Source organism: Dendropsophus ebraccatus, chromosome 3 (assembly GCF_027789765.1).
Source record: "Dendropsophus ebraccatus isolate aDenEbr1 chromosome 3, aDenEbr1.pat, whole genome shotgun sequence".
Taxonomy (NCBI): Eukaryota; Metazoa; Chordata; class Amphibia; order Anura; family Hylidae; genus Dendropsophus; species Dendropsophus ebraccatus.
In genome coordinates this window covers 196,439,142-196,451,546 of record NC_091456.1, presented here as the reverse complement: position 1 = coordinate 196,451,546, position 12,405 = coordinate 196,439,142, and the positions used below count along the sequence as shown (strand labels likewise).

General features: G+C 46.8%; 1 protein-coding gene across 1 annotated transcript in view; it reads right to left on the bottom strand.

Moving 5' to 3' along the window:
• Positions 1 to 12,405, bottom strand: part of LOC138786664 (zinc finger protein 721-like) — a 61,919-nt gene that overhangs the window by 28,749 nt on the left and 20,765 nt on the right. The window contains exons 7-10 of the mRNA XM_069963640.1: positions 10,571 to 10,685; positions 5,968 to 6,665; positions 3,057 to 3,182; positions 2,611 to 2,837 (exon numbers count right to left, since the gene is read on the bottom strand). Coding sequence (XP_069819741.1) covers positions 2,611 to 2,837; positions 3,057 to 3,182; positions 5,968 to 6,665; positions 10,571 to 10,685 — 1,166 coding nt within the window. The remainder of the gene's footprint in view (positions 1 to 2,610; positions 2,838 to 3,056; positions 3,183 to 5,967; positions 6,666 to 10,570; positions 10,686 to 12,405) is intronic.

Here is a 12,405-nt window from a genome sequence, read left to right as displayed (position 1 = left end):
GACCCCCGTATTACAGATGACAGTATCTGACACACAGTCCCTGGCCTCACATACTGAGGACCCCCGTATTACAGATGACAGTATCTGACACAGTCCCTGGCTCTCACATACTGAGGACCCCCGTATTACAGATGACAGTATCTGACACACAGTCCCTGGCACTCACATACTGAGGACCCCCGTATTACAGATGACAGTATCTGACACACAGTCCCCGGCTCTCACATACTGAGGACCCCCGTATTACAGATGACAGTATCTGACACAGTCCCTGGCTCTCACATACTGAGGACCCCCGTATTACAGATGACAGTATCTGACACACAGTCCCCGGCTCTCACATACTGAGGACCCCCGTATTACAGATGACCGTATCTGACACAGTCCCCCGGTCTCACATACTGAGGACCCCCGTATTACAGATGACAGTATCTGACACACAGTCCCTGGCACTCACATACTGAGGACCCCTGTATTACAGATGACAGTATCTGACACAGTCCCTGGCTCTCACATACTGAGGACCCCCGTATTACAGATGACCGTATCTGACACAGTCCCTGGCTCTCACATACTGAGGACCCCCCGTATTACAGATGACAGTATCTGACACACAGTCCCTGGCTCTCACATACTGAGGACCCCCGTATTACAGATGACAGTATCTGACACACAGTCCCTGGCTCTCACATACTGAGGACCCCCGTATTACAGATGACAGTATCTGACACACAGTCCCTGGCTCTCACATACTGAGGACCCCCGTATTACAGATGACAGTATCTGACACAGTCCCTGGCTCTCACATACTGAGGACCCCCGTATTACAGATGACAGTATCTGACACACAGTCCCCGGCTCTCACATACTGAGGACCCCCGTATTACAGATGACAGTATCTGACACACAGTCCCTGGCTCTCACATATTGAGGACCCCCGTATTACAGATGACAGTATCTGACACAGTCCCTGGCTCTCACATACTGAGGACCCCCGTATTACAGATGACAGTATCTGACACACAGTCCCTGGCACTCACATACTGAGGACCCCCGTATTACAGATGACAGTATCTGACACACAGTCCCCGGCTCTCACATACTGAGGACCCCCGTATTACAGATGACAGTATCTGACACAGTCCCTGGCTCTCACATACTGAGGACCGTCGTATTACAGATGACAGTATCTGACACAGTCCCTGGCTCTCACATACTGAGGACCCCCGTATTACAGATGACAGTATCTGACACAGTCCCTGGCTCTCACGTACTGAGGACCCCCGTATTACAGATGACAGTATCTGACACACAGTCCCTGGCTCTCACATACTGAGGACCCCCGTATTACAGATGACAGTATCTGACACACAGTCCCCGGCTCTCACATACTGAGGACCCCCGTATTACAGATGACAGTATCTGACACAGTCCCTGGCTCTCACATACTGAGGACCCCCGTATTACAGATGACAGTATCTGACACACAGTCCCTGGCACTCACATACTGAGGACCCCCGTATTACAGATGACAGTATCTGACACACAGTCCCCGGCTCTCACATACTGAGGACCCCCGTATTACAGATGACAGTATCTGACACACAGTCCCTGGCTCTCACATACTGAGGACCCCCGTATTACAGATGACAGTATCTGACACAGTCCCTGGCCTCACATACTGAGGACCCCCGTATTACAGATGACAGTATCTGACACACAGTCCCTGGCTCTCACATACTGAGGACCCCCGTATTACAGATGACAGTATCTGACACACAGTCCCCGGCTCTCACATACTGAGGACCCCCGTATTACAGATGACAGTATCTGACACACAGTCCCTGGCTCTCACATACTGAGGACCCCCGTATTACAGATGACAGTATCTGACACACAGTCCCTGGCTCTCACATACTGAGGACCCCCGTATTACAGATGACAGTATCTGACACAGTCCCTGGCTCTCACATACTGAGGACCGTCGTATTACAGATGACAGTATCTGACACAGTCCCTGGCTCTCACATACTGAGGACCCCCGTATTACAGATGACAGTATCTGACACACAGTCCCCGGCTCTCACATACTGAGGACCCCCGTATTACAGATGACAGTATCTGACACACAGTCCCTGGCTCTCACATACTGAGGACCCCCGTATTACAGCTGACAGTATCTGACACAGTCCCTGGCTCTCACATACTGAGGACCCCCGTATTACAGATGACAGTATCTGACACAGTCCCTGGCTCTCACATACTGAGGACCCCCGTATTACAGATGACAGTATCTGACACAGTCCCTGGCTCTCACATACTGAGGACCCCCGTATTACAGATGACAGTATCTGACACAGTCCCTGGCTCTCACATACTGAGGACCCCCGTATTACAGATGACAGTATCTGACACACAGTCCCTGGCTCTCACATACTGAGGACCCCCGTATTACAGATGACAGTATCTGACACACAGTCCCTGGCTCTCACATACTGAGGACCCCCGTATTACAGATGACAGTATCTGACACAGTCCCTGGCTCTCACATACTGAGGACCGTCGTATTACAGATGACAGTATCTGACACAGTCCCTGGCTCTCACATACTGAGGTCGATTTGAGAGGTAATCTAGGATCCAGTTTGAGAGATGGAGATCCACTCCAACAAAGGCCATCTTGTCTCTCAGCAGCCTCGGCTGTATGGTGCTAAAAGCTCTGGAGAAATGGAAGAACATTCTTCTCACAGTGTTCCCCGGTTTCTCCAGGTGAGAAAGGCCTCTGTGTAGAAGGTGGATGATGGCATCATCCACCCCAATGCCCGGCCGATAAGCAAACTGGAGAGGGTCCATGGCTGGGCTCACTAGAGGGCGGAGATGTGTGAGAACCAATCTCTCCAAGACCTTCATCAGGTGGGATGTCAGTGCTACAGGTCTATAGCCGTTCAGGTCCCTTGGATGTGGTGTCTTTGGAGCTGGTACCACACATTTCTAGCTTCAGGCTCATATTAAACATATATGTAATAATACCACACAGCTGGTCCCCACAAGTCTTACGTAGCCGGCACTGATGCCATCTGGCCCTGCAGCCTTTCCAACCTTGATCTTTCGGAGTTCCTTTCTCACCTGGGCACTTGTGAAGATCAGCCTGGAGTCAGATGACTGACTGTCACATTCACTGATCTGGGGGTGAGAGCTCCCAGCAGGAGGTAAGGTCTCTGTTAGAGCCCTATTCCACGGGATGATTATCGTTCGAATAATCGTTAACGATAAACTATCCAAACAACCGCTATTGCGAAAGACCTGATATCGTTCACCCATTTACATGGAACGATAAGCATTACTTATGATCGTTCTTGCGGTCGTCTTGTCGTCGTTATTGCGTTCGTCACTACTGCGAACCATGTCTTATTCAATGCGAACGATTTGCGAACGAGCAACGATAAAAATAGGTCCAGGTCTTATAAAACGATCAACGATTTCTTGTTCGGTCGTTAATCGTTAACTGCTATTCAACCGAAAGATTATCACTTAAATTTGAACGACTCAACGATAATCTGAACGATAATCGTCCCGTGGAATAGGGCCCTTGTAGGAGAGGGGACTGATGCTGGGATGGGAGGAGCTAGTGTGTTATCAAACCTACTGAAGAATAGATTGAGCTAATTAAGCCACTTTGTATCTCCTTCTACCCGGGAGACCTCCAGACCTCACTAATGTTTCTGTGTTCTATTTGTTCTTCCATCTTTCTCTTATAATTGGCCTTTCCCTCGCGGATTTGTCGCTTTAGCTCCTTTTGCACATTCCTTAGTCTTTCCTTGTCTCCTGACTTAATAATCGGCTCGTGTACACACAGCGGACGATCAAGTGACAAGAGAGAAATTGTTCATCGTGATCTTTCATCATGTTTTCAAATCGTTGTTGGTCGTTCGCTAAAAATTTGCAGATCGCTTTGTTTAAACAGTCTTACACAGATTCACCCTATGTGTGAGATGGGCTTAAGCGATCTTAAAAAACGATTACAATAATGATTTTTCTAATGATTTATCTCGTTATAAAAACCAAATCGTTGCTTCAAAATCGAATTATCGATTCATGTAAACGAACCATTAGGCAGCAACAATCACTGTCACCTGCTGTTATGCAAATGGAATAGACAACAGGTGGGAATTACTGGCATTTAGCAATACACCAAATAAAGGAGGGTTCTGCAGGTGGGGAGCACAGACCACTTCTCACTACCTCTGCTTTCTCGCTGATGTTTTGGTCACTTTTGAATGTTGCTGGTGCTTTCACACTGGTGGTAGCATGAGACGGACTCTACACCCCACACAGGTGGCTCAGGTAGTGCAGCTCATCCAGGATGGCACATCAATGCGAGCTGTGGCAGTAAGGTTAGTTGTGTCTGTCAGAGTAGTGTCCAGAGGCTGGAGGTGCTACCAGGAGACAGGCCAGTACACCAGGAGACGTGGAGGAGACCGCTACCTCCGCCTTTGTGCAAGGAGGAGCACTGCCAGAGCCCTGCACAATGACCTCCAGCAGCCACAAATGTGCATGTGTCTGCACAAACGGTTAGAAACCGACTCCATGAAGATGGCATGAGGGCCCGACGTCCACAGATGGGGGTTGTGCTCACAGCCCAATACCGTGCAGGACACTTGGCATTTGCCAGAGAACACTGGCGTCCCTCACACAACCTCCGATCCTCACAATGGCCTTCTTTTTTCCTCCCCTCTTTTTTTGTACCTCACACTACCACCTCCAAGACTTTGCCCGAGCCTCCTCCATACTCTGGAACTCGCTACCCCGACACATCCGGCTCTCATCCACCATCAAGACCTTTAAAAGTAACCTGAAAACCCATCTCTATAAACCAGGCTACAACCTATAATAACTCTGCACCACACTGTGACTGGCTGCACTTTACCTTCTGTCTCTCTCCTCTTAATAGTAATCCCTTGCGGGCAGGGTCCTCTCTATGTACCAGTCTGCCATTTACCTTATTCATGTAACGTGTTCCTGTTTGTTTCCCTCTATCGCTTGTACAGCGCTCTGAAATCAAAGGGGCTTTATAAATAAATGATAAATAAATTTGGATCAATGAAATCACTATGAATGTTGTTGGTAATAACCACATATACACAATAGGATAGCTATCAGAGCACACATCATATGTATAATGTGATCTAAAAAAAAAAAAAAGTATACTTACCCATCCCGGTGTCCCTGTAGTGCTGCCCACCACTGGCAATTACAGCTCCTCCTGCTGCAATGTCACATACCCTGTTGATGGATTGCTTGCTAAGCCAATCAGTGACTGAGGAGGGACATCATTTGCAATTACCAAGTTGCTGAATGGCCAATCCATCAAAGGGGCTGTGACATTGCAGCAGCCAGAGCCGGGATGAAAAAGGCATTGGGTGACTGCAGAAGAGACCAACGCAGGTAGCACAGGTAAGTATACTTTCTTATGTTCCTGCACCCCCTGCCTTCCAGTGACATTTTACCGGTTATATTTTGTGGGACATAAATAAATAGAATAAATAATTCCAGTTTCCGCCATCTTTCTGCCCTTGTTACCCCATAATGACAAAGTGAGAAAATAATGGTAAAAATCTTTGAAATGTTCTTTAATTTCTGAGTAAAACATTTCCCACATTCTGAACATAACAGCTTCTTTCCTGTTTGTGTTCTAAATTTTTTTTCCCGCATTCTAAGACATGAAAATGGTTTCTCTCCTGTATGAGTTTTTTCAGATCTGATGTATCAGTAAAACTTTTTTCCGCATTCTGAGCACAAAAATGGCTTCTCCCTGTGTGACTTCTTTGATGTTTAACAGCAGCTGACTTATGGGGAAAACATTTCCCACATTCAACACACACAAGTTTCTCCATTGTGTGAGATGTTGGACAAGATTTGATTTCTGAATAAAACATATACTGCATTTTGGACATGAAAAGAGTTTCTACCCAGTATGAGTTTTTTCATGGTCATTAAGATATGACTTACGAGTAAAACATTTCCCGCATTCTGAACATGAAAATGGCTTTTCCCCTGTGTGAGTTCTTTGATGTTTAACAAAATCAGATTTCTCAGTAAAACATTTCCCGCATTCTGAACATAAAAATGGCTTCTCCCCTGTGTGACGTCTCTGATGTATAATAAGAACAGATTTCTGAACAAAACATTTCCCGCATTCTGAACATGAAAACGGCTTATCCCCTGTGTGAATTCTCTGATGTTTAACAAGATCCGAATTCTGAATAAAGCTTCTTCCACATTCTAAACATAAAAATGGTTTCTCCCCCGTGTGAATTCTCTGATGTTTTACAAGAACTGATTTTTGAGTAAAACATTTCCCACACTCTGAACAAGAAAATGGCTTTTCCCCTGTGTGAATTCTCTGATGTTTAACAAGATCCGATTTTTGAAAAAAGCATTTCCCACATTCTGAACATGAATAGGGCCTCTTCTTATTTTGCTTAACAAACTGAGATGAATCAGACAATGGGGTCTTGTCGTAATCAAATGAGAGATCTTTGCTGTGAGGGTCTGGGGGTATATCTGGGGTAATAGAATGTTCTTCATATGTATCTTGTGTGATCTGACCATCTGCTGTAATATCTGGAGATATCTGATGTCCCTCTGATCTCCGGGTACACTCAGCTGCCAATAGAGAAGAGAGTATTTGTGAGTAATAACCTTAAACATGTTGCATTTGTGTGTGTGTATATGTATGTATATATATATATATATATATGTTACTGTAAATATGTCCTGCATAAGACCATCATATGGGAAATGTTCCATATCAATAGAGGTCACTACAAATACTATATATATCCAAACTATCTGGCAGGTAAACCATTACGGCATTCTGTATCTCTACTGCACATAGGTCCTACATAGGACTCAAGCAGCATAAACTCAGGCAGTGATAAATAACAATGTAAACATCTCAGATTAAATTGCACAACCGCACACACATAGGTGCAAATACTTCCATGTATAAAGAATGGCGTCACATCAATCTATCATAAAATAACCCAACTGTAAATGGTTCCGCTCCACTCCCCCTATTAGGTATAATAGTTGGGATATATATAGCCCAATTTGTATTTCTGATCGTGTGGATATATGTCTGGTGCTTCATTTGATCTGTCTCATGTTTGCTGGAGCAGAGGGATCTGATAAAGCTGAATGCTAGGGCAGAGGGATCTGATAAAGCTGAATGCTAGGGCAGAGAGATCTGATGAAGCTGGAGGCTGGGGCGCAGGAATGACAAATGAGGTTAAATGTGGATACATGTAAAGTTATAGACTATCCTGAGGCATGTATGACTATATGATAAGTAGTAACACACTGGGTAACACTATCACTGGAAAGGACTGATGGGTATTGGTGGGCAGTAACCTCAGCGACTAGCGCCAGGCAGCTGCTGCCAAAGTAACATGGCGGCTTCTTTAAATAATATATTACACACGATGGTGACTAGATGTCTGGAAGTAGGAGGATGACCCAGGGATTTATTATGGAGGCCGTATCTGGAATTGGGAAGGAATTATTCCCTAGTATGCAGCAATTGTCATCCGCCATAGAGAGTTTTTGCCTTTCTCAGGATCAACACAGTAGGAAAACGATACTAGATCCTGGCCAGTCAGTTCCAGACGATCCACCACCATCGTACTGCAACATAAGGCATGGACACTCCACCGAAGAGGAGATGTTCCTGATGATTGGAGAGTGGCCAATGTTATGTCCACAAGAAGGGTAGTAGAGAAAAGCCCACTAACTACAGGCTGGTTAGCTTAACATCTAGAGTAGAGAAGAGCCCAGTAACTACAGACCAGTGAGCTTAACATCCGTAGCAGAGAAGAGCCCAGTAACTACAGACCAGTGAGCTTAACATCCGTAGCAGAGAAGAGCCCAGTAACTACAGACCAGTAAGCTTAACATCCGTAGCAGAGAAGAGCCTAGTAACTACAGACCAGTGAGCTTAACATCCGTAGCAGAGAAGAGCCCAGTAACTACAGACAAGTAAGCTTATCATCCATAGCAGAAAAGAGCCCAGTAACTACAGACCAGCTAGCTTAACATCCGTAGCAGAGAAGAGCCCAGTAACTACAGGCTGGTTAGCTTATCATCCGTAGCAGAGAAGAGCCCAGTAACTACAGACCAGTGAGCTTAACATCCGTAGCAGAGAAGAGCCCAGTAACTACAGACCAGCTAGCTTACTAGTAATAAAAATGATGCAAACACTTCTAAAAAAAAAAAAAAAAAAAAGAAGATAAGAATTTGATGCATGCAAACCAGCATGGCTTTACTACGGGCCGATCATGTCAGACTAATCTCAGTGACTTCTTTGATTATGGGTGGCCACATGGGAGACCTACTGCTCATTACTATATAAACAGGCTACCATACATCCACATCACGTTGACGCTAGAGTCGTTGAGCATCCTGTTAAGTGGAGCCGCTATTGGGAGGTCTCCCGAGACGCATAATTATGTGACACTATGATTACGTCGTATTAGTGTTTGATTCTTGTGCTGGGTGAAGGAATCACCGTGTATTTTATTCATCATGATTAAAGGGGTATTCCCCCCAAAATTATTTTTGCATTAATATGTTGCCCACCCGTAGCTTTCCATCTTTCCAATATCAATGTATTAAGGATTCTGCACAGTTTTGCTGTTATCCAGCTGCATTCACCCCCACGGATTGCCGAGAATCATCAGACCTCAGTCCAACCCGACACGCTCCCTGCTCCTGGCCCCGACCCTCTGAGACGGCATCACGTGTCCTCAGTCCCAGCACAGTGAAGTGACTGAAAACACTGATGGGGAGGCTGCTGTTATAGAGGGAGACAGTGATCAGCGCAGCTGTGACTGCATCCCTCTCTATCAGCAGCCACCCGGTCACCCCCAGCCCAGAGCTCACCCCCTCTGTCCAGAGCCTCCCGGCGCACCGTCCAGCACTCACCCGCAGCACACAGCCCCCCCGCCCCACAACATCACCCGTGGCATCCCTCACTCACCCGCGGCAAAGCCTCCACACTCACCCGCTGCACCCTCCCCCCCGCAATCGCCCGCGGCAAGCTCCTCCCCCCGATCGCCCGCGGCAAGCTCCGCCCCCTATCACCAGCGGCACCCGACCCCGCGATCACCGCCCAACCCCTCCACCACACGATCACCAAGTGGAACCCCCCCTTCGTGATCAGCCATGGGGCACCACCTTCACCCGCGGCACTCACCATCTCAGCTCTGCTACACTGTCCCCCCAACTCAGCTCTGCTACACTGTCCCCCCAACTCAGCTCTGCTACACCATCACCGCCAACTCAGCTCTGCTACACTGTCCCCCCCAACTCAGCTCTGCTACACCATCACCGCCAACTCAGCTCTGCTACACTGTCATCCCCAACTCAGCTCTGCTACACCGTCACTTCCAACTCAGCTCTGCTACACCGTCATCCCCAACTCAGCTCTGCTACACCGTCACCGCCAATTCAGCTCTGCTACACTATCATCCCCAACTCAGCTCTGCTACACCGCCAACTCAGCTCTGCTACATTGTCATCCCCAACTCAGCTCTGCTGCACCGTCACTTCCAACTCAGCTTTGCTACACCGACACCGCCATCTCAGCCCTGCTACACTATCATCATCTCCTTCATTGTCTGAGCTCTGCTACTTCACCATCATCAGGCAGAAGCATTGCATGATGGGAAATGTAGTTTCCTATCTTGGATATAGATCGGCTTTTAGAAAAACTTGAACCTCATGAACGGCAGCAGCTAGAAAGATGGGAGACGTCTCAAAATACTCAGAGGGACTTGGTGAGTAAGGCCAGCTAGGTTTGGGAGCATTACATTTTTTTTAGCTCTTGGGGGGAATACCCCTTTAAAGTTATGTTTTAAGCAGTTCAGTCCCCTCGCTTGTAATGTAGCTAGGTTCCGGAAGTTTGGTTCACTCATCCCTATCATTGACAGGTTTATGGGAATATTAAATTCTGCCAGGCGGTACACGTCAAAATGTTGCTCTCTGAAGAGTCCTGAGTGTTCCAAACTTTTTCCACTTTCAGTGCAACAGAGATGTGTTTGTCCTCTTCTCTAGGTCCATCTCCTCCACACAATCCTGTCTCCGAGCTCTACAGGCCGCTCTTTCCTCCTCATGGCTTGGTCTTTGCTCTGATGCATTGTCAGCTGTGAAACCTTATATAGACAGGGGCGGAGTCTCTCCAGATCCCGTCCAATCAGCTGAATTTACCACTGGTGACCCCAATCAATGTGCAGAAACATCTGTGATACGATCAGGAGGAGCTGAATGTCATAAGTTATAACAAAATGGCTGAAGACTTACCTCCATGCAAAGTTTTACCTTTTAATTTGTAATAAACCTAATAGAATTTCTAAAATTCCTTTTTTCCCCATTCTCATTATGGGGCACTAGTGCAGAATGATGGGGGGGAAAACACAGAGAGACTCTTCATCCCAGAAGATATTCCCACCATATAATCTCCTCAGTATCCGTCTTATCACCAGGTTAGACAGCATTAAGTGGTCACTATTCACCTGGGCTGTTACCTGTAGTAATGTCCTCCTTATACTGCTCATCACTGCCGTCATCTGTCTCTTCTTCTTCTTTTATTATAATGTTTATACCATCAGTATAGTTTATTTCTTCCTCCTGATTTACGACGTGTGAGAAAACGAAAAAACAGAGGTGAATATGAGACAACAGGAAGAGGTGAGAAGCTACAGGAGAGGAGAATAGAAGGGAGACCGTGTACAGTATTAACCCTTACAAGAAAAGAAAAACACACTACAGGGGGGTAAAAGGGGAGATAAGGGTTAATCCTGTTACAGTCTGGAGCAGTGAACCATTACTGTAAGGAGGAACAGAGGGTGAGGGGCCCGGAGCAAATAAGAGGAACTCCGGAGACCCAGACTGAGAGGAAGAGCCGCACATCTACACATCATAGGGAAGATCTCCATCTACCTGATCCTGATCCTGTGGGAGAAGAGGACGGGGACATCTCTCTGGTGCTGTTCTCTTACTGGATCTGACTGGAGGGAACACATACAGAGACTGAATTCATTCTTTCCATCCAGATAATACAGAGAGGAGGTGTGTATATAGTCCTGTCTATTACCTGCTGATGGGAGGGGCTGCTGATCCTCCAGCATCACATCCTTGTACTGATCCTTGTGTCCTTCTACATACTCCCACTCCTCCATGGAGAAATAGACCGCCACGTCCTGACACCTTATAGGAACCTGACACACACAATGATCACACAGTCATCCCCCCCACCCCTCCAGTGGTGTTACTGTATAATGTCCCAGCATTCCCAGCAGCCACAGTCTCACCTCTCCACTCAGCAGCTCCACCATCTTGTTGGTGACTTCAAGGATCTTCTCTTCCTCCATTTCCTCATGTATCAGGGGCCCCGGGATTGGGCTCAGGGTTCTTCCCCATCCTTCACACCCAGGGGCCCCACAGCGCCCACTAGGGGACTTCTTCACTACTGTGTAATCCTGTGTATGGAGAGACACATTACTATCACTCCATCCATTCCCAGAATCCCTCACCTCTCCAGTCCTATCCATCTGTTATTCCATAATGATGTCATGATGACATCACTCCCAGAATCCCTCACCTCCCCAGTCCTATCCATCTGTTATTCCATAGATAAGAATGATGTCATGATGACATCACTCCCAGAATCCCTCACCTCTCCAGTCCTATCCATCTGTTATTCCATAGATAAGAATGATGTCATGATGACATCACTCCCAGAATCCCTCACCTCGCCAGTCCTATCCATCTGTTATTCCATAGATAAGAATGATGTCATGATGACATCACTCCCAGAATCCCTCACCTCCCCAGTAAGCAGGAAGAGTATGTGTAGGGTGAGGGTTATTATCCTGTCGGCCATCTTGTCTCTGTCTCTCTCCATGGTTGATGGGTCGGTCTCTTATATAGAAGATATCAGCAGAGGATCCTAAACAGAGAAGTGAGAAGCCATTGTGAAAACATTATACAATATACCTCCTGACATGTGATATAAATATATCTGTATTTCAGTGTAATATCTTACAATGTATTGTAAGATATTAGGGGCAGAGAACATTGGATAATGGTAAATCCCATCCTGATATAATCAGTCTGTGATGGTGGTTGCGGTGTATGAGGGCTGTACGGGCTTCATTCACACTGAGGGTGCAGCTACCTCTCTCTCTGTGTCTATTCCCTACTGTATATATACAGTGGTACCTTGGTGTAAGAGCATTGCTTTGGTGTAAGAGCTCCCAGTACTCGGTAGGAGGGGGAGTAAGGGAAGGGGCATGGTCTGCATAGTGGGGTCTACAGCCCTGTACTCTGACCCAGGAAGTCTCCCTCA